This window comes from Cricetulus griseus, chromosome 4 (assembly GCF_003668045.3).
Source record: "Cricetulus griseus strain 17A/GY chromosome 4, alternate assembly CriGri-PICRH-1.0, whole genome shotgun sequence".
Taxonomy (NCBI): domain Eukaryota; kingdom Metazoa; phylum Chordata; class Mammalia; order Rodentia; family Cricetidae; genus Cricetulus; species Cricetulus griseus.
In genome coordinates, this window is record NC_048597.1 from 101,349,380 (window position 1) to 101,370,620 (window position 21,241).

At 42.7% G+C, this 21,241-nt stretch overlaps 1 protein-coding gene across 4 annotated transcripts in view; it reads left to right on the forward strand.

The window, feature by feature from the left end:
• The window catches only part of Tmem116 (transmembrane protein 116), a 44,265-nt gene extending 23,663 nt beyond the window's left edge, over positions 1 to 20,602 (forward strand). Inside the window, exons 2-9 of one of the 4 annotated variants that reach the window (XM_027414096.2) lie at positions 5,014 to 5,192; positions 7,987 to 8,091; positions 12,651 to 12,700; positions 15,069 to 15,152; positions 17,242 to 17,380; positions 18,830 to 18,974; positions 19,403 to 19,476; positions 20,118 to 20,602. In XM_027414096.2, the coding sequence (XP_027269897.1) occupies positions 5,190 to 5,192; positions 7,987 to 8,091; positions 12,651 to 12,700; positions 15,069 to 15,152; positions 17,242 to 17,380; positions 18,830 to 18,974; positions 19,403 to 19,476; positions 20,118 to 20,330 (813 nt within the window). In that variant the 5' untranslated portion in view covers positions 5,014 to 5,189 and the 3' untranslated portion in view covers positions 20,331 to 20,602. Of the gene's footprint in view, positions 1 to 5,013; positions 5,193 to 7,986; positions 8,092 to 11,206; positions 11,459 to 12,650; positions 12,701 to 15,068; positions 15,153 to 17,241; positions 17,381 to 18,829; positions 18,975 to 19,402; positions 19,477 to 20,117 lie in introns of those variants that run through there. The other 3 variants (XM_027414098.2, XM_035443290.1, XM_027414099.2) reach the window with 3 other exon arrangements.
• The last annotated feature ends 639 nt before the right edge of the window (positions 20,603 to 21,241 follow it).

A 21,241-nucleotide genomic window follows, 5' to 3' on the forward strand; every position in this document is an offset into this window, starting at 1 on the left:
GCAGCTTGTCTCCAGCTACACAGTACTGTGGCACAGGCGTGCCACCACCGCCCGGCAGCCACATACTTTCTAATCAATCTAAAATCTCTGGATCATAGTTTTCTCACTTATAAATGATAGATTCTTGGTGCAACAGTGAAGACAAGTTAGACCAATGTTGAAGAGTACTTGCAAAAAAGATTCACTGGCAGGTTTGTTGTTTGCTTCACATACTTAGTGGTCTCTTGCTTTCTTCATCTGTCAATAGAGAGCCTGTTTTATTTGAAGCATCTTCTTAGATTTATGATCTTGTTAGTATGTTCTCAGTGTCTGTCTGACCCCTTGGGCTTACCGCTCCTAACTCTAAGCCCTACATTTTACCGGGCAAATACTGCCCTACATTTTGTAGGGCAAATAGCAGGGCCAGCAGAATTCTGCTCCTTGACAGGCAAGAAGGTAATCTGGTTCAACATGCCTCAGTAGCTGGTGCTGGTTCAAACTTCTAGAGTCAGATCTTAGGCAGTTTGTTTTAGCCATATTTAAGCATGGTACCATGTTAGAAAAGAGTTTTCTAATGATAATTAACTCAATCCTGTGTGTTCAACAAAGCTTAAGATATATTTACATTGAAATTCTTTAAAAGTGCACATGACCTCTTTCTTAAAAGATAGGTTCTCTGACTCAGAAACTTAGTGTTTTTTTTAATTTATTTATTTATCATGTATACATTCTGCCTACATGCCAGAAGAGGGTGTCAGATCTCATTATGGATGGGGTTGCTGGGAATTGAACTCAGGACCTTTGGAAGAACAAAGAGTGCTCTTAACCTCTGAGCCATCTCTCCAGCCTGAAACTTAGTGTTTTTATTGCTGTGAAGAGATACCATGACCATGGCAACTCTTTTATTTTATTTTGATCATGTTTTGCCTGCATGTGTGTCTGTGTGAGGGTGTTGGATCCTGGAATTACAGATACTTGTGAGCTGCCATGTGGGTACTGGGAATCGAGCCCAGGTCTTCTGAATTAGCAGTCAGTGCTTTTAACTGCTGAGCCATTTCTCCAGGCCACTCCCTCCCCCACTTTTGATCACAGCAACTCTTATAAAGGAAAACATTTAATTTGGGTGGCTTCCTCATAGTTTCATAGGTTCAGTCCATTATCATCATCAAGGGGAGCATTGCAGTGTGCGGGCAGACATGGTGCTGGTAGTTGAGAGTCCTATGTCTTGCAAGCAACAGGAAGTCAACTGAGACACTGGGCAGTATCCTGAGCATTAGGAAACCCAAAGCCCACCCCCACAGTGACACACCTCCTCTAAGAAGGCCATATCTACTCCAACAAAGCCACACCTCCTGATAGTGATACTCCCTATGAGATTATGAAGGTCAGCTACATTCAAACTACCCCAGAAGCAATGCTCAGGATAAGAGTCTAGGGAGAAAGACTGGTAGTTAGGAGGGGCCTGGCCCTACAGATAACATAGAAGTTAACTAGGTTGTTGTAAAGTACTAGTAACATCTCCCATAAAGATTGGCTTCATTGACTGAGAGAGAATGCTCAGGACAAATGTTTAAGAAGAGTTTGGGATAAGCATAATCGTCTGGGGGTTCAGATGTGACCTGGCCCTATAATCAGCAGGGGTCACCGGCTATTAGCTACATCCACACCCAGCCTTCAGGGTGGACATCAGGTATACATCACCTTCATCAAGGAGACAATTCTGTGTATTTAACATTCCTGGTTTCTTCAGTGATTGTCTGTGAGTACAAGGATCTTGTGCACTCAACATTGAAAACATGATATTCAGATTATTGAAATAACTGGCAAAAATTGAGAGTAAATTTATACTTAATTGGAGACTATTCTCTGTAAATAACTTTAACCTCTATTTTTACTAAGAATTTTAGGTGCATTCATCTTGTAAATAAGCTAGCAAGAATACCAAGATTTGTTTGACAGGGTCTCATAGCCTCACTGATATGGAGCTTACTGTAAGACCCAGGCTAGCCTCAAATGTGTGGCGATCCTCCTATTTCAAAAAGTGCTAGGCTTACAGGCATGTGCCTGATTGAATACCAGGATTATGAGCTGAGTTTGGTTGTTTTTGTCTGTAGCCAGCAGTTTGAAGGTAGAGGCAGGAAGAGGAGTTCAGGGTCATGTTCACCCACATAGTGAGCTCAAGGCTAGCCTAGGTGACAGGAGACCCTGCCTCAAAAACAAAACCAACAAAAGATAAAGAAAATCAAGATTTGGGAATTTTCTGTTTGGACAAACTGTATTGGGTGTTAGGGAAGATGTGGGTCATAGCTCATCCCTCATCACCTTAGTCTAGGTTATTAATTTAATAGTAAATGAGAAGTAGCTTTTGCCGCTTAATGAGCCTTTTAAAAAGCAGTTTAAAAAGCTTTACTGGAAAACAACAACAACAAAGCTTTACTGGGTAGGCTCAGTGGTTGGGAGCAGTGGCTGCTCTTTTGGGGAACCCAGGGTTAGTTCCCAGAGCCCAAGTGACAGCTCATAAAGACATGTTAGCCTATGCTCTAACTTGAAGGCCTGAATGTCCAAATGCAGTTTTTGTGCATGAGGCTCTCCTGCCTTCCTTCCTGAAGTGATGGTAACTAAATGGTCACTTGCCTGATTCACAAGAGATGATGGGTTTGATGATTTCTGAGTCTCTTAAAAGAAGACAAAATAGCCGGGCGTTGGTGGTGCACGCCTTTAATCCCAGCACTTGGGAGGCAGAGGCAGGTGAATCTCTGTGAGTTCGAGAGCAGCCTGGTCTACAAGAGCTAGTTCCAGGACAGCCTCCAAAGCCACAGAGAAACCCTGTCTCGAAAAACCAAAAAAAAAAAAAAAAAAAAAAGAAGACAAAGTAGAGTAGACTTGTCTACAAAGTAGATTTGTATGTAATTCTCTTAAATGCTGAAATGTGAGCATTGCCAGGGTTTGGGGTGAGATTGGTGTCACATGCCTTTAATCTCAGCACTTAAGGAGGCAGAGGCAGGTGAATCTTTGAGTTCAAGGCCAGCCTAATCTACCGATTGAGTTTCAGGACAATCAGGGCTACACAGAGAATCCCTTTCTTGAGAATCCAAAACCAAAACAAACAAACAAAAAAAAAAAAGAGGAAAAGATTATCTTTCAGGCTTTTCACAGATTTTTTTTTAAGTTTTTTTTTTTTTTTTTCTTCCAAATCAGGGTTTCTCCTGGCTGTCCTGGAACTCCCTATGTAGACCACGCTGGCCTCAAACTGCAAGATCCACCTGCTTCTGTCTCCCAAGTGCTGAGATTAAAAGGTGTGCTACCACTGCCCAGCCAAGTTTTTAATTTTTAAAAATTAATCAATTAATTTTCTTCCTCCAACCCCATCAGTATCCTCTCCTTTCATGAGAACCTGAAGGAAGGGGTTGTGCCCAAGTCCAGTCGGGAATCTGTTTCATGATATCATGGCTCCCTCTCCTGGCATTAAGTGAAATTGCCTAGTGTTCATTAAATAGATATTTTCTCACCTAACACAGGTTGGAATGAAACTCAGTATGTATCCCAGGTACATGAGTTTTTTGCACTCATAGCAATCCTCTTGCCTCAACTTCTTAAGTGCTGGGATACAGGCATAAAACTAACAAATTTTATGTGCATTGGTACTTTGACGGAATGTGTAGCTGTGTGAAGGTGTAAGAACTGGAGCTGAATTACAGACAGTTGTGAGCCGCCTGTAATTGAACCCCTGGCCCTCTCGAGGAGCCGCCAGTGCTCTTAACCACTGAGCCATCTGTCCAACCTCTCCACCACATTCTTTTGAGATAGGTTCTCTCACTGAACTTGAGAAAGTTTCTGCTAATGTTTGTTTACCAAGATTGACCTCTGGCCTCTGATTAGGTACTGTTCCATAACAAAAGGAGATAACCCTGATTTACAGCCAGCCATTAGGACCCTGCTTATATCAAAGGACATGTCTCCCAATAGGCAGCTCAAGGAGTCAGTGCAAGGTTATCATGTCATTAAGTCTTTAACAGGAGATGCATAATTCCAGTAGGTAGTCAAGATGACCCTGGGTAATAACTATTTGAAAAGAACACTGCTTGGTTTACTTAAGTAATTATGGCAGTATCTTTGCTGTGTAAGTCTCACATCTGCCTAAGTGGCCAGACTTGAAATCCACTGTCTTTTTAAAAAATTGTTCAGTGTAACCTGAGGCAAGGACCTGAAAGAGATTTAAGGATAACGGTGTGTGTGTGTGTGTGTAATTATAAGCCTCGGGCTTGCTTAGGATGGTACAGTTCTCTGTCTAAAGCTGTTTCTTCTTGTGTATTATCCCAAACTATAGTTAATAGTTTGTCCATGCCCCGTAATCGGTTTCTCCATCAACACAGTAAGCTAGATCAAGCTGAATTGAAAACTAAAAGAACAGGTTTATTTGAGCAAAGCAACACCCAGATGAATTCTCCAGCCCCAGAGATGGAGGCTGGAGAAGTCATATGCCTGAACTAAAGCAGGGAGATTTTATAGCCTGTAGGTGAGGGATGATGTGCCCCACAAACTGGGTTTGTGCCCAGGTATAGTCAAAAGCTGGAATGCTTGATCAGGGACTTGGGCTGCTGGCAACTTCATGGGGAGGAGCTGCCCTAGCAACCAAGAATGTGGAACTGGGCTTTTTGGAGCCTTTTCTTTTTTAGAGATTCTCTGAGAGGGTGGGTTTGAAGAGGGGGAAAGAGAGGGAGATGGGGAGAGAGTAGAGAGGAGAGACAGGAATGGTGCTTTCCAGATCAAGCAGCAATTAGCTGGAGGTTCCAGCCCAACAGTAGTCATGTGCTATTGTTAAAGGATTTTTCCTCTATTAATCTCTAGGTGTGTGCAGTGATCTCACTAGCAAGGCATATTAATTCTGTCACAGCCTGGGATGACCTTGTTCTTAAACATATTACTATACATCTGTACACATTACAAACCAACAATATAGTGAGTGCTAGAATTATCCTTCTTATAATGTGTTTTTTTTTGGGGGGGGTGTTTGTTTGTTTGTTTGTTTTTTAGCTTTTGGAGACAGGGTTTCTCTGTCTATCCCTGGCTGTCCTAGTACTTGGTGTGTAGACCAAGCTGTCCTTGAACACAGAGATCTGCCTGTTTCTGCCTCCTGAGTGCTAGGATTAAAGGTGTGACGGACTTTTGTCAGTGGCTGTTGGGGATTTGGACTTCCCTCCTTGGTATGTATGGTAAGTGTTTCATCCAATGAGCTGTCTGCCCAGCTCCAGCTTTTGCTTATATGAGGTTGAAGAGTAAATCTCTTAGCTTAGCTGTGCAGGATCAGGAATTCATGCCTTATGTGGTGTCATGTGGTTTCTTTTTCATCTATGAGTTAGTGCCATGGAATAATCCTCTGTACACTATAAAGTTCTGTCACTCAAATTGGTTTTAATGAAATGCTGATTGAGCAGTTGCCCGGCAGGAAGTATAGGCAGGGTGACCAAACTAAGGATGATGGGAAGGAGAAGGGTGGAGTCAGGGGTTGAAGAGGTAGCAGGAGATGGCCATACCATGCTGATAAAGCTACCACCACATGGCAGAGTGTAAATAAGGAATATTGGTTAACTTAGATTGTAAGAGTTAGCTAGTAACAAGCCTGAGCTATCAGCCAAACAGTTATAAGTAATATTAAGCCTCCCAGTCAGTTATTTGGGAAGCAGCAGCATAGTATTTGGGAGTAAGCAGGTGGGAGAGAAACTTCTGTTTACAAGTTATCTCTTTGGTTCTTTTTTTAAGAATCATTTTTTAAGTAAAATGATTCATTTTACTTTTATCTATGTATGTGTGTGTGCACATGCTTGAGGGTGCTTATGAAGTTCAGGAGAGAGGGTATCAGATCTCATAGAGCTAGAGTTATAGGCAGTTGTGAGTAGCCTGCTGCAGGTGCTGGGAACTGAATCAAAGCCCTCTGCAAAAGCAACAAGTGCAGCCGGGTGTTGGTTGCTCATGCCTTTAATCCCAGCACTCAGGAGGCAGAGGCAGGCTGATCTCTGTGAGTTCGAGGCCAGCCTGGACTCTAGATCGAGTGAGTGCCAGGATAGGCTCCAAAGCTACACAGAGAAACCCTGTCCCGAAGGAAAAAAAAAAAAAAAAGCAACAAGTGCTTTTAACTTCTAAGCCATCTCTTTAGTTCCCATAAGTCCTTTTCTTTATTTTCTAAATATCATTATATTTATTTGCTTATTTTAGCTACATGGGCTTGTGTGTGTGTGTGTGTGTGTGTGTGTGTGTGTGTGTGTGTGTGTGTAGGTCAGAGGACAACTTTCAAGAACCCATTCTCTCTGCTCTATGGGTCCTTCCTGGGGATCAAATTCAGCTCCAATACCAAGGTTGGCAGTAAATGCCTTTCCCTGCTGAGCCATCTCTCCAGCACCTGATTCTCTGAAAGAGCTTTTAAACATCAGTGCTGAGGCTGCATCAACTGGTAGAGCATTTGCTTAATGAAGCCCTTGGTTGAATCACAACACTCCATAAACTTGAGAGGTGAGGCAGGAGAACCACGAGTTTAAGACCATTTGTGAAGCTGTAGTGGCACACAACTTTACTCCTAGCACATGAGAGGTAGAAGCAAGAGGATTTGTGTGAAGTCAAGAGACCTACCTGGTCTATACAGTGAACCCTAGAACAGCCAGGATTACATAGAGATGCACTGTCTCAAGAAAACCAAATAAAGGACCATTCTTGGCTACATAGCATTCAAGTCCTGCATGGGATACCCAAGGTTCTTTTTTTTGTTTTTAAAAGTATCTTGCCTGTATAGTCCCAGTTGGTTTTTGTTTGTTTGTTTGTTTGTTTGTTTGTTTGTTTGTTTTGGTTTTTTGAGACAAGTTTTCTCTGAGTAGCTTTGGAGCCTATCCTGGCACTCGATCTGGAGACCAGGCTGGCCTCAAACTCACAGAGATCGGCCTGCCTCTGCCTCCCGAGTGCTGGGATTAAAGGCGTGAGCCACCACCACCCGGCTAGTACAAGTTTTGGATGAAAGGTTTAGTTCAAATAGTATGGGATATTTCTGTGACTTGAACACTTTTTGTCCACATCAAATTTATGTAGTGCTTTAATTACCTAAATCTTACAGACATATATGTGTACACACACATAGACACTAACTTTTCTATGATTCCTATGAATGGCATTGGAAGGTTGGAGACTTACTCTGCTGTTTAGTGGGGGAGGGGTGGTCTTCAGGGGATGATGAGAACTATAAGGTTATTAAAGCACACAAATTAGTCCTGGTGGCTTTATAAAGACAAACACATAGGTATAGATAAACATACATGCTCTTCATCTTGTGCTGAGGTAATTGACACCCTCTCCCAAGGATTCTAACATCAAGACAGTATCACAAGATGAGATTCCTGAACCTTGCACCTCCAGAGCTGTGAGAGGAAACTCTCTTCCTCAAAAGTACCCTCCAATATTTTTTTATAGTAATGAAAAATGGAATAATGTATCAACCATTATTGGAAATTGAAATCCTATCTTTTTGTTTTTGTTTTTCAAGACAGGGTTTCTCTTTGTAGCTTTGGAGGCTGTCCTGGAACTTGTTCAGTAGATCCTCTTGTTTCTGCCTCCTGAGTGCTAGGATTTTAGGCTTGTGCCCCCATCACCGGGCTCTAACTACCTTTTTAATTGCAAATACAACACAGAGTCCATGAGATGACTCAGATGATGAAACACTTTCCATATAAACTTGGTGACCTGAGTTGCATCCCTAGAACCCAAGGAAAAGTGCAGGGAAAGAACCCACTCCACAGCTGTCTTCTGACCACATGTGCTGTGGCAATACACACAATAATAATGATAACAAAATAAAAAATACAATAGAAAAATATTCACTAAAGTGGAAAAGTTAGGTGAGAGGAGGTGGCTATTTGTGGTTCTGAACAGTTCAAAGGGTAAAATGAAGCCAACTGGTTCAGGTGAGATCTCTTCTGAAAGTGTAGGAATGGGTCATTTATGATGGGTGTTTGGACTCTCACCTAGATACTGTACATTGCCTCACTCCTCTACACCGTCAATTACATCTGGTATCTGTACTCAGAGCTGAGAATGAAACACAGCCAAAGTGGACAGAGCACAGCTGCACAGGTAAGCCGAGAAGGATCTCCCAGAGTGCTCGGTAAGCTCTTAACACTGAGTGTGTGGAAGCTGATGAAAATAATGTTCCTGCCAGGCGGTGGTGGCGCACACCTTTAATCCCAGCACTCGGGAGGTAGAGGCAGGCGGATCTCTGTGAGTTTGAGACCAGCCTAGTGTACAAGAGCTAGTTCCAGGACAGCCTCCAAAGCCATAGGAAACTCTGTCTCAAAAAAAGAAAGAAAGAAAGAAAGAAAGAAAGAAAGAAAGAAAGAAAGAAAGAAAGAAAATGATGTTCACATAGTTTCCATCTGTTGACATCACTTCCTCTCCTCCCTTGGCATACAAAAGATTTGTTTGTTTGATTGGTGTTTTGTTTTTCAAACAGGGTTTCTCTATATGGCCCTGGCTGCCCTGTAATTCACTATGTAGACCAGGCTGGCCTCAAACTCCAACTAACAAAGATCTTCTTGCCTCTGCCTTCCTGAGTTCTGGGATTAAAAGCATGCACCATCACATTCAATTTAGTCATTATTTTTTGTTTGTTTTTTGCGGGGGGGGGGGGGGGGCGTTCCAGACAGGGTTTCCCTGTGGCTTTGGAGGCTGTCCTGGAACTAGCTCTTATAGACCAGGCTGGTCTCGAACTCATGGAGAATCCACCTGCCTCTGCCTCCCGAGTGCTGGGATTAAAGGCGTACGCCACCAACGCCCAACTACACAGGCCTATTTTAATCTTGTACATCTTACTAAATAGTCTAATCTTACTTCTGCAGTATTCACTACTTTTGTTTTTTTATAAATAGGTTTTTACTTACTCACTTTTTTTTTTTTTGGTTTTTCGAGACAGGGTTTCTCTGTGTAGCTTTGGAGGCTGTCCTGGCACTTGCTCTGGAGACCAGGCTGGCCTCAAACTCACAGAGATCCGCCAACCTCTGCCTCCTGAGTGCTGGGATTAAAGGCATGTGCCACCAACGCCCAGCTATTTACTCACTTTCTAAATATTTATTTTATGTGTATGAGTGACCTGTCTTCATGCACACCAGAAGAAGGAATCAGATCCCATTACAGATAGCTGTGAGCCACCATGTGGTTGCTGGGAATTGAACTCAGGACCTCTGGAAGAACAGCCAGTATTTCTCCAGCCCCCCCCCCCCCTTTTAAACTATTGTTAAGAACATGATAAACGATCTGGAAAGCTGCTCTGCCCATTCCCTAGAGCCTGCAGATTACTTCTTAAACAAAGGAGACTATCCTAGGGAACACATGAAATAGCCCAGTAAATATCTGTTGTATGAGTAGGTGGAAGACTGTGTGCATTAAATGCATTAGTGATTAACTCAGATTCATCAATAATACATCAGTATTGCATTAACAATAGAAATAAAAGCATTTCCCTTTGGAGTCACTTAAACAAGAGTGAGTCCATATTTGAATTCTCTACTTCATGCTCTCTGTGTCTTCTGTCCCTGTGTCTGTCTGTCCCTCCCAGAGGGCTTTGCTCTGTCTTTATTAAACAGCACAGAAGACTCACAGGAGGAGGCAGGGGAGATGCTTTACAGGATCTTTAGCAGAATTTTACGGGGGATGAAGTCACTACCTCCAACTGACCCAGATAACAAACATCATTTATTTTATTTTATTTTCTAAATTTCTTGTGCATTTATGTTTTTTACCTGCAAGTATGTCCATATGTGGGTGCTGGATCCCCCTGGAACTGGAGTTACAGACAGGTGTGAGCTGACATGTGGATGCTGGGAATTGAACCCAGAGCCTATGGAAGAACTGCCAGTGCTCTTAACCACTAAGCCATCTCCCTAGCCTCACAAATGTCATTCTTTATCAACTAATATCCAAATGTTGAGTTCAACATTTATGGTGGATATTAATTTTAGATGGTTGCTTTCAACTTATATATTTTCTGCTTTTAGCAAATGCATCATCTCATATTTTGTTTAAAAGGCTCTTGCTATGTAGCTAATGCTGGCCCACAACTCACTATGTGGCCAAGACAATTAGGCCTCAAGTTTTCATCTAAAATTAAGTATTAATCTATATATTCTATAGTGCCTCTTCCAGCTTCCAGCACCAAGATGCTGTGCTCGTGAAAATATTTATTGAAGATGTTCACTGTTAAGGGTAGGAACAGAGAATTTTATCTCTTCTTTTCTCTGGTCCCTATTTCTCTTAGAACAGGGAAAAATTAATGAAATGTGACGTGAAAAGTACCCATAAGCAGCATCTTAAACAAGATACTATAGTCTATACAAAAGCTATTCAGTGAAACTTCTTGGAGGCAGGTTTTTACTATGTAGACCAGCTGGCCTTGAACTCACAGGGATCTGCTTGCTTCTGCCCTCCAAGTGCTGGAACTAAAGGAGTATACCACCACAATTGGTAGCACATATGTTTTATATCAGTAGCTACTAGCCATGAGTGGCCACTGACCACTTGTAATATGACTGCCAAATGAAGGAACCGCTGCAGGGAACTCAGGCTTTGAGGCAGAGTCTCTCCCACTCTAGCCCTGGCTGGGGCAGGATTAGAATTTGCTGTGTCATTTAGGCTGGTTTCTTTTTTATTATTATTATTTTTATTTATTTATTTTTTTATTTTTATTTTTTTGGTTTTTCAAGACAGGGTTTCTCTGTGTAGCTTTGGAGTCTATCCTGGCACTTGCTCTGGAGACCAGGCTGGGCTCGAACTCACAGAGATCTGCCTGCCTCTGCCTCCCGAGTGCTGAGATTAAAGGCGTGCACCACCAAGGCCCGGCCTATCATTTAGGCTGGTTTCTAACTTGCAGCAATCTTACTGCCTCTGCCTTCCAAATTCTGGGTTCAAAGGCATATGCTATCATGCCTAACAGGAGTTGACATTTTCATTTTATTTAGTTTTAGTGTAAGTAGCTATGTGTGGGTAGTAGCTGTGTGTACAACCAGAACTCCACTCTGCTGCCATTTTATCTTGCCCACTCTGGGCATTCCATAGGCATAGGCGTCTTCTGCACCTTAACATTGCATGATCCCTCCAGGAAGGAAGGACCTGTGACTACTTACCCCTTTACACACTTGTCTGTATAAATGGAAGATACTGCAAAGGACTACGATTTTGTTTTTTTCTCTTTGGGCAGATGAGTGCCTCAAAGCACAGCAGCAACTCCCAGGGCTTTGTCCACAACTTCACTCAAAGCCCTGGGGCTGAGCTGGTGCTCCACTGACCAAGTGTGAAAAGCAAACCCCATAGGCCATGAACTTTCTATCATAATACAAAGTTCATAGCAGTCATGCTGCTGTAAATTGTTCAGTCTCTGATGCAAGCGGGGAGTGTTCATCTGTCTGTCTATCTGGGGGTGCTATGGATTTGAAACCAACTCTTTTCTATAGTAAGTACATATTCCATCACTCTATGTAATACAATATTCTCTGTGTGTGGTGTATGTGTAGTGTGTGTGACTGTGTGTCAGTGCACAGAGGTCAGTAGTTAACACCAGCTGCTTTCCTCTGTTGCTGTCTACCTTTCATGTTTTGTTTGGTTTTCTAAGACAGGGTTTCTCTGTATAACAGTTCTGGCTGTGCTGGAACTCACTCTCTAGACCAGGCTGGCCTCAAACTCACAGAAATCTGTCTGCTTCTGCCTCCCAAATGCTTGGATTAAAGGAGTGTACCAACACCACCCAATGCTCTCCACCTTTTTTGTTTTTTGTTTTTGTTTTTGAGACATTATTTCTCACTGAACCTGGATTTTGCCATTTGTGTTAGTCTGATTGACCTGTGCATAGCCCCCAGGGTTGGTCTCTCTTCCCTTGCCTCCTCCACAGTGCTAGCTAGGGTTGCTGACAAGTGCTGCTATGCCTGATTTCTTGTGTGGGTGCTAGGGATCTGAACTGAGGTTCCTGTGATTGCTCAGAAACCACTTTATCTACTGAAAAATCTCCTAAGTCTCCAGATTTTAAATGTTCCATTCTATAGAATGCAATGTTCTTATATCCAAAGGTTCCTTTGACACTGTCATGTCAACATTGGCCTACTGATATTCTGTGCTGGCCAACTTATGCACAGCTTCATTGACACATACCTTTCTTTTTTAAAAGAATAAAATGCCCTATGATTTCATATATGCTTTTATTCTTAAAAGAATTTGTTTCAGCACTCAAGCCTTGGATTAAATTACTTCCTGTAGTCTTCTGTTTTTGTTTGTTTGTTTGCTTTGCTTTTTCAAGACAGGGTTTCTCTGTGGCTTTGGAGGCTGTCCTGGAACTAGCTCTTGCAGGCCAGGCTGGTCTTGAACTCACAGAGATCCTCCTGCCTCTGCCTCCCGAGTGCTGTGACTAAAGGTGTGTGCCACAAACGCCCAGCTTTAGTCTTCTGTTTTTATTATTATTGTTTCTTTTTGGCACAGTAATATAGTTAAAACTGTGCTCTCCAGTACCATGGCTGACAAAGCAACGGGGCTGCTGGAAGTGTGTGTGTGTGTGTGTGTGTGTGTGTGTGTGTGTGTGTGTGTGTGTGTGTGTGTGTGTTTATTGGTGAGTTTGGCATTGGCCCTAACATTTTTCACATCTATTCTTTTTACAGTTGATAGATCATACTTGCCAAAGTGGTAACATAGTGTTCATTTTGTCAAGGTAAGATTTTTTTCTACTTAGTAAGGTACCAAAGGAACAAATGACCTGTTACTCTTCATTTCCACTGTCACTCCCCTGTCTTTTCAGGGCATTAAATGATAGGAAGCAACAAATATAATCATTTCTTCCTTTCCCCAGTTTGGTATTAGAGAGCTGGGTTTTAGCTACAGCCCTATAACACCAATTCTATGTGACTTTGAACAAACCTCTTTTTTGCATTGGCATGCATGTGAGTTCAGGAGTTTATGTGTCAGGTGTGTGCTTCTGTGCATGCATATGAAGGCTAAGGCTTGGTGTTGGCCCCTTTCCTTTGTCACTCTCTATCTTACACAACAAGGCAGTCTCTCACAGAAGCCAGAGCTCAGCATACCTGCTAGTTGGATCAGCTACCTTGCCTTGTGGGTTCATTTTTCTGGCTCCTGTGTGCTGGACAACAGGCTGGCCTCAAGAGCTGTCAGCTTCTTATGTGGGTTCTGGGCATCCTATTGTATACCATTCCAGTCCTCAGGCTTAGGCAGCAAACACTTTGCCTTTGGATCCCAGCTCTCAAACTCAGTCTACCTTATAACATCGCATGAGAATTGTAGTCCAGAAAGAATCTAGAGTTCAGACAAAGTAGTCACACTGGTTTTAGTCTTTACAACTTTCTCCCAAATCCCTTCTAGAGCAATGCTGTATTTAAGTAGATAAATAGTTGTCTGTCTAAAGAGTGAGTACACAGGGAAAGTAAGGACAAAAATTAATCTGGCAATTGCAGTGTGAAGGAGACCATGCAGGGCTGCTCCATAGTTTTCTTTCTTTCATTCATTTGGTTGGTTTTTTGTTTTTGTTTGTTTTTCGAGACAGGGTTTCTCTCTGTAGCCCTGGCTGTTGTGGAACTCAATCTGTAAGACCAGGCTCGTCTGTCAAACACAAAGAGATCCTTCTGCCTCTGCCTTCTGAGTGCTGGGATTAAGGGTGTGAACCACCACTGCCTGGCAACTCCATAGTTTTTTTTTTATGTAGATTTTTTCACGTAAATTTTGTTTTGTTTTGTTTTGCTTTTTTGAGACAGTCTTGTTGTGTAGCTCAGACTGGCCTCAAAATCAAGATCCTTCTGCCCCACCTTCCTGTATGCTAAGATTATAAGCCTGCATCACTATACCCAACCTCACTTAGAGTCTGATTCATTTCTTTTCTTCTACTTAGATTGTATGTATGTTTGCATATGCCAATCACATGTGCCTGTAGAGAGTATGTGCACATGGAAGCAGGTGTTAGGTATCTTCCTCTGTCACTTTGTACTTTATTTTTTTAAAGATTTATTTATTTATTATGTGTACAATGTTCTGCCTGCATGTATCCCTGCAGGCCAGAAGAGGGCACCAGATCTCATAACAGATGGTTGTGAGCCACCTTGTGGTTGCTGGGAATTGAACTCAGAACTTCTGGAAGAGCAGCCAGTGAGTTCTCTTGACTTCTGAGCCATCTCTCCAACCCAACACCTTATTTTTTGAGATAGTATCTCTAATTGAACTTGGAATTCACCATTTGGCTAGCCAGTGAGCTCTGGGGATCCATCCATTCCTGCACCATCCCTAGCCCCAGGGGTACAGATGCACTTCCATGCCCTGACTTTTCTTGGGTAGTGGGGATCAAACTCGGATTCTCATGTTTGCATAGCAAATACTTTACTGAGTGAACCAACTCCCTAGCCATCTTGCCATCCTTTAGATTTCTTTTTCTCTCTTCCTTTCTCTTTTTTTTCTTCTCTTCCCTTTTCTCGTTTGTTCATTCATTCTTTTGGTTTTTGAGAGAGGGTTTCCCTGTGAAACAGTCCTGGCTGTCCTGGAATTCACTCTGTAGAACTCACAGAGATCTGCCTACCTCTGCCTCCCATGTGCTGGGATTAAAGGCGTGGGCCACCACTTTCTAGACCAGCAGATTTTTATCTGACTATAATTCCGAAGATTCTCAAGAAACTGTTAAGAGATTGACTTAGATATAAAACCCACTTCATAGCTGGGCTTTGGTGGCGCACGCCTTTAATCCCAGCACTCGGGAGGCAGAGGCAGGTGGATCTCTGTGAGTTCGAGGCCAGCCTGGTCTCCAGAGCCAGTGCCAGGACAAGCCTCCAAAGCTACACAGAGAAACCCTGTCTTGAAAAACCAAAAATGAATAAATAAATTAATAAATAACCCACTTCACAATGCAGTTCATCAGGAAATAGAAAATAAGGATAGCTATATTATTTAAGATGTTTTTCTTCATGTATGTCAGTTGTGGGGAGTTGGTGGGGTAATATAGTTGGAGAAAGGAGACTATTTTACAAAAGGGGAAAAGGCATGAAAATTTCCAGGTAATTGCACAATAAGTTTTCTCCTCCCAGCCTGATACCTCTGCTGTTGATGACACCTGTATTTTGCCTGGGCAATGTCAATGGATGTTTCCACAACTCTAGCCAGAGCCACAGGTAAGGAAGGACTAACTCTGGTTTTTATTTGTTCTTTTCTATAACAGAGTAAAAAGGGGGAAAATTCTACATACTTTCTAGCCAAGATGTTTTGTTTTGGTGTTTGTGACCACTGAGAAAAGATCATATATTCAATTCAGTTATAATTAAAATATGTACTGTTTAACTGCTGGCAAGATAAGCAATCTCAGAACCAAATTTGAGATTGCCATTACAGAAGGAGTATGTGGAAGGATTATTAAAGGGAAAAACTACACAGAGACTTTCAGTATCTATGAAGCAAATAAAACTGTTCTGTTCTACCAAATTAAGTGATTAAAGTATCTCAAAACAGTCTTTGGGTGTCTGCATAAGTAAGTTACAGGGATCTCTGTGAGTTCGAGACTAGCCTGGTCTACAAAGGCTAGTTCCATGACAGCCTCCAAAGTCACAAAGAAACCCTGTCTCAAAAAACAAACAAACAAAAGCCGTTAGACATAGATAGCCACGGATGTACATTTTTGGGTGAGTGTTACTGAGTCAGAGGTACTGGTGTTGTAGGGTCCAAGAAGACCCAAAACAACCCAAACACACAAGAGCTCATGCAAAGCAAGTTCCAGCAGTACAGACTTGGAAGCTGTGTCTTTGAATGTTCATTTCAGCAAGTATTTAAGCAGAAAACGACAGATATCTGTGCCAAGTTACACTTACATTTCCCTCCAACCAGCATGCAAAGATGAGGGCCTTTTCTAGGGACGTTGCTTTTTTGTTTTTTTGTTTTGTTTTGTTTTCGAGACAGGGTTTCTTTGTGTAGCTTCAGAGCCTATCCTGGCGCTGACTCTGGAGACCAGGCTGGCCTCGAACTAACAGAGATCCACCGGCCTCTGCTTCCCGAGTGCTGGGATTAAAGGCATGTGCCACCAACGCCCGGCTCCTAGGGACATTGTTGTGTGGCACACTTCTCTTGTCCTCACTGGTTGTCCACTCAAGTGTGGCAGGGCAGCTTGCCCCATTCATGTCTGTCTACCATTCATGTCTTACCTTGTCAACCAAGATGCAAATGTTGTCAGTTATCAGGGAGATCTAAGGAGGCATTAGGAACTTAAAGTTTATTTCACCATGCTTTTTAAGATGGCTTCAGTTTTGTTCCTTCTTATACTGGAAACTTACCTTCCAGGAACTGGAGTCAACAACAAACAATTGGTGGGTACCAAAATGGATGTCTAGCATACAATGGGTCTTCTTTAGTCATACAGTTTGTTTTACATATGGTTGTAGCTCAGGCAGTAGAATGTTTTCTGTGCTTATGCAGTCTTGGCTTGGATCCCCAGCACTGCAGATAGTGTGTGTGGTGGTGCACACCTGTGACTTCAGCACACAGGAGGTGGAGACAGGAGGTTAGAGTTTCATGGTCATCTTGAATTACTTATCAGTTTGAGGCCAACCTGGGCGACATCAGACCCTGCCTCAAAAAAAAAAAAATGCTTGTTTTGGAAATGGGTTCTAGACATAACATGATGTAGTCAGGCTGAAGATACACAAGGAAACAGACAGTATTGAGTGACTTCAAGATATTTCATCTGTGGGAAGGAATAAGATGCTATAGTTATAGGCAAGAGCCCCAAAAATGATAAGTACAGTTACTCACTGTTCCAGATAGTTTTCTGTCAACCTGACAGAAGCTAAAGGCCTCAGATTGGAGGGATCCTTAATTGAGAAAGTGCCTTCAGGAGATCGGGCTGCAGGCAAGCCTGTAGAGGGTTTTCTTCATTAGTGACTGGTGTTGGTGGAACCAGGCAACTGTGAGTGGTGCCATCCCTGGCCTGGTGGTTCTGGGTTCTATAGGAAAGCAGGCTAAGCAAACCATGGGGAGCATTCCAGTAAGCAGTATCCCTCCATGGCCTCTGCCTCAATGTTCCTGCCCTGACTTCCTTCAGTGATGGACTAAGATGTGGAAGAATAAGCCAAATAAACCCTTTCCTCCCTGGCTTGCTTATGGTCATGGTGTTTGGTCACAGCAATAGTGATCCTAACTAAGACATTCAGTTCTTGTTCTGTTTCTCCTGTCTTGTCCTTGTCGTATCATCCTGCCCATTGGTTCTCTCCTCAGGTGTGTCCTAATGCACTCTCCACCCTCAGCCATGATTGAACTCCTGCCTTCCACCAACACATCTGTCTGCAGCACACTGTATTTTTATGGCGTCACTGTTTTCCTGACCAGCTTTTTCTTCAGCCTCCTCATCATCACGGTATGGCATCACCTCTCTGTTATGGCAGAAATGAAGGACTAGGAGAGATAGGTGATATTCCAAGGCTGGAACCATGCAAGAGACATTTCCTGTACATCCAGCACCAGGGAAGTGGTCATGGCTGAGGATGTGGCTTAGGTGGGGTAGAACACTTCGCTAGAATGCAGAGAGCAGGTGAAGCTGAAATGGGATCATCCTCAGCTACATAGAGCCTGTCTGGGCTGTATATAAGAGCCTTTCTCCCAGAACTTAGGAGGCAGAGGCAGGTGGATCTCTGTGAGTTCAAGGCCAGCTAGGTCTGTAGAGCTAGTTCCAGACAGCCAGGACTGTTACACAGAGAAACCCCATCTTGGGGAAAAAAAAAGGAAAGTGACTAGGAGATGTTGACAATGTAATTACTGCCTTTGGTTTTTGGACTTCACAAAATCAAACAATGAGCAGCAAAAAAAGCTTGTATTAGTTAGGTGACAATCATGTTCACTCTAAAATTAATGTGTTTCTTTGATTCCCATGAGGACCCAGAGTAGATCATAGGACACAGATGTATCCTTTACGTAAGTGACACTCTGAAACAAAGAACCTGTGCTTTGATTTAATTTCTCAGATAATGAAAGCACGTTCTTTTTTTTTTTCCCAGAGACTATTTCTTCAGCCTTGGCTGGCCTCTGTAGACCAGGCTGGCCTCAACCTCACAGAGATCCTCCTTCCTCTGCCTCCAACTGCTGGGATTAAAAATGTATGCCACCATTGGTTGGCTGAGAAAAGATTTTCAAAAACTCTTTTTTTACTTGGAGTTGAGAATTTAATCTCAGCCTTTGTACTGATGAACTTCAGGGTACTTAGCATAAAACATGGTCTTGGCCGGACTTTGGTGTTGCACACCTTTAATCCCAGCACTCGGGAGGCAGAGGCAGGCGGATCTCTGTGAGTTCGAGACCAGCCTGGTCTACAAGAGCTAGTTCCAGGACAGTCTCCAAAGCCACAGAGAAACCCTGCCTCGAAAAAACAACAACAAAAAACAAAACAAAACAAAAAACAAACATGGTCTTGAAGAATCTCTAATAAGAGATGTGTTCGTTAGATCTCACTTTAACTTCCTGGGTGGCAATGTAGGTCATTAGTACAATACTTGCCTATTATTACAAGTCTGTGGGTTTGATTCCCACCTCCATAAGAAAACACATGCCTTCCCATATATATTATGATTTGTTTGAGGTTGGGAAAGCTGGGGGTTGATGATGCTCACACACTGAACATAACTCTGTTTGGTTAGTATCTGTTTGTCTACATTAAAATTCCCGCTGGATAATTCTCTAAAGTCTGCTCTCATGGTAAAGAAGGAGAGTAGTTTTTCCTGACATGATGAGCTCCTTGTAGAGTGAGCCTTCTAAAGTGCTGAAATTTTAACTAAGCCATAGGCTGACTACTCACAATTACACTCATGTTTAGGTCTTACTCCTCCATGCCCAGACATTGTATAAGAAGTTTGTGAAATCGACAGGTTTTCTGGAGAGTGAGCAGTGGGCAGTGATTTACATTGTGGGTCAGCGAGTTCGCTTCTTCCCGGTGGCCTTTGTATGCTGTTGGGGCCCAGGTTGGTATCTTAATAAAAAGAACTGGGAGGTGGTGACTGTGGGGTTTGCCAAACAAAATGATCTCACCCAAATCATGACTGCATATTCCTGTCTAGCTTGTAAATTTTATTTATTTACTTACTGCTTTATTTTTTGAGACAGAGTCTCATTATGTAGCCCCACCCCTACCCCCGGGGCCTCAAACACACAGAGGACCACCTACAGCCTCTGCCTCAAATTGCTGGAATTAAAGACATGTACCATTCTGTCTGGCATTAATCTGAAAGTTTTAATCAGTAAAGACCCAGAAATCAAAGCCAAAAGCTCAGGGGTTTGCATAACTGATTAATCTCAGTGCTGATCTTCATTTACCTGTAGCTTCTGTTCATGGAATGCTCAGGCATGTGCACTTAGAGCTAACAGCAGGTCACACATTGTGTATTTGCAGCTGTCACACTGCTAATCATAAAACTGGTCAAGCCACAGGATACCTCATTGCACATGGCTTTCTCTGTGCTCCAGGTAAGACCTTCCAAAGCCAGAGTCTCTTGTCTTGTGCCTCCATGAACTATTCTCTTGCACTGCCATTTAAAAGACACACGGTATTTTCCTTCAGTATATTTATTTGTGCATTACAGAAGAGAACATCTAATGTTTGTGCTCACTTGGAAGGAATAAAACCATTTCTTCAAAGGCAAGCTAGTCTAAGTGTTTTTGGGTCTAGTTTGGAGCACAGGTATTTTTGGGCAACTTAGTTTTGTTATGTTGAAGCTATGGGTGATAGAATAAGATCTCCCAGGGTATATTCTTGTGAGGCACTGGTGGTGGTGATGCTCTCCCATCCAGAGTGAATCAAATGGCACAAATTAACTGTTCATAGTGAGTAGTGAACAGTAAAGGAATGCTTTCCTCTTTCCTCCATTGTCAGAAGAAAACTTCTTAGAACAGTTTCTATGAGAATTGGGTCAGCAGTTGAGGCCATTTTATTGTCCTCATCTATATACTAAACAGTGTAACTAGCTATCAGCTGTCCACAGCAAGATATAACATGAAGAGTTTAGATGAGCTTGTATATAATTCAGTAGCTCAAATGGCAATACAGCACTATAGGGTTGGGACTTTATGTCTGTAGCTTGGGTTCCATCATTCTCCATCTCCTGCAGGCTCTCACAGCAGCATCCCAGGGTCTGCTCAACTGTGGCATATATGGCTGGACACAGTGCAAGTTCCAGCAGCTAAAGCGTGAGCTTCGCTGTGACGCAGACACCCAGACCCCATTGCTGTGTTCACAGAAGAGAATCTATTGCAGGAGCCTAGCCCTAGGCCCACCGGACTCTTCTCTTACTTTTGCTCCCAGCTCTTCCACCATTCTTTGAAACTAGAACATCCGGGAAGGGAATGTTTCATGTGAGTGGACTCTGCAGGTCTGCAGGGAGCACCCCCATTTCTTCTGGCCATACCCCAGACTGAAGAACTGCAAGTGAATGTAGGGCTGTGGTCAGTAGTGATTCTGAGTGAATTAAGAAGGATCTCTCCAGTTGTTGGTTCAGAAAGATATGGCCACTTTCCATCTAAGAGACTCATTACTTTTTCAAATACTAGATTTATTTACATCTCTTCAAGAAAAAATAAATTTCAGGTTCATAAATTTGTGTGTCATTTGCAAACTCTGTGAAAGCAAGGGAAGTAGGAAACCATGCAACAACTTGCAGGTGTGCAGTTGGGGCTATTGCAGTGAGGTTGCATGGAGGCCTGAGAACGCTCACACAGTCAAATGCTCTGCCATATACCTTACTCTTAGTGTTTTGGTGTTTTTCAAGTTGTTTGATATAACAGTTTTGTTTTGTTTTTTGTTTTTTTTCTGAGACGGGGTTTCTCTGTAGCTTTGGAGGCTGTCCTGGAACTAGCTCTTGTAGACCAGCCTGGCCTCAAACTCAGAGATCCACCTGCCTCTGCCTCCCAAGTGCTGGGATTAAAGGAATGCACCACCACTGCCCAGTGTATATATAGCAGTTTTTGTTTGTTTGTTTGTTTGTTTGTTTGGTTGGTTGGTTGGTTGGTTTTTGGAGACAGGGTTTCTCTGTGTAGCTTTGGAGCCTATCCTGGCACTCGCCCTGGAGACCAGGCTGGCCTCGAACTCACAGAGATCCACCCACCTATGCCTCCCGAGTGCTGGTATTAAAGGCGTGCGCCACCAACACCCGGCTAACAGTTTTTATATATAAATTTTTTTTAAAAAAAACTTTATTTAAAATATAAGTAGATTTGGTGGCTATATCCATCTGAA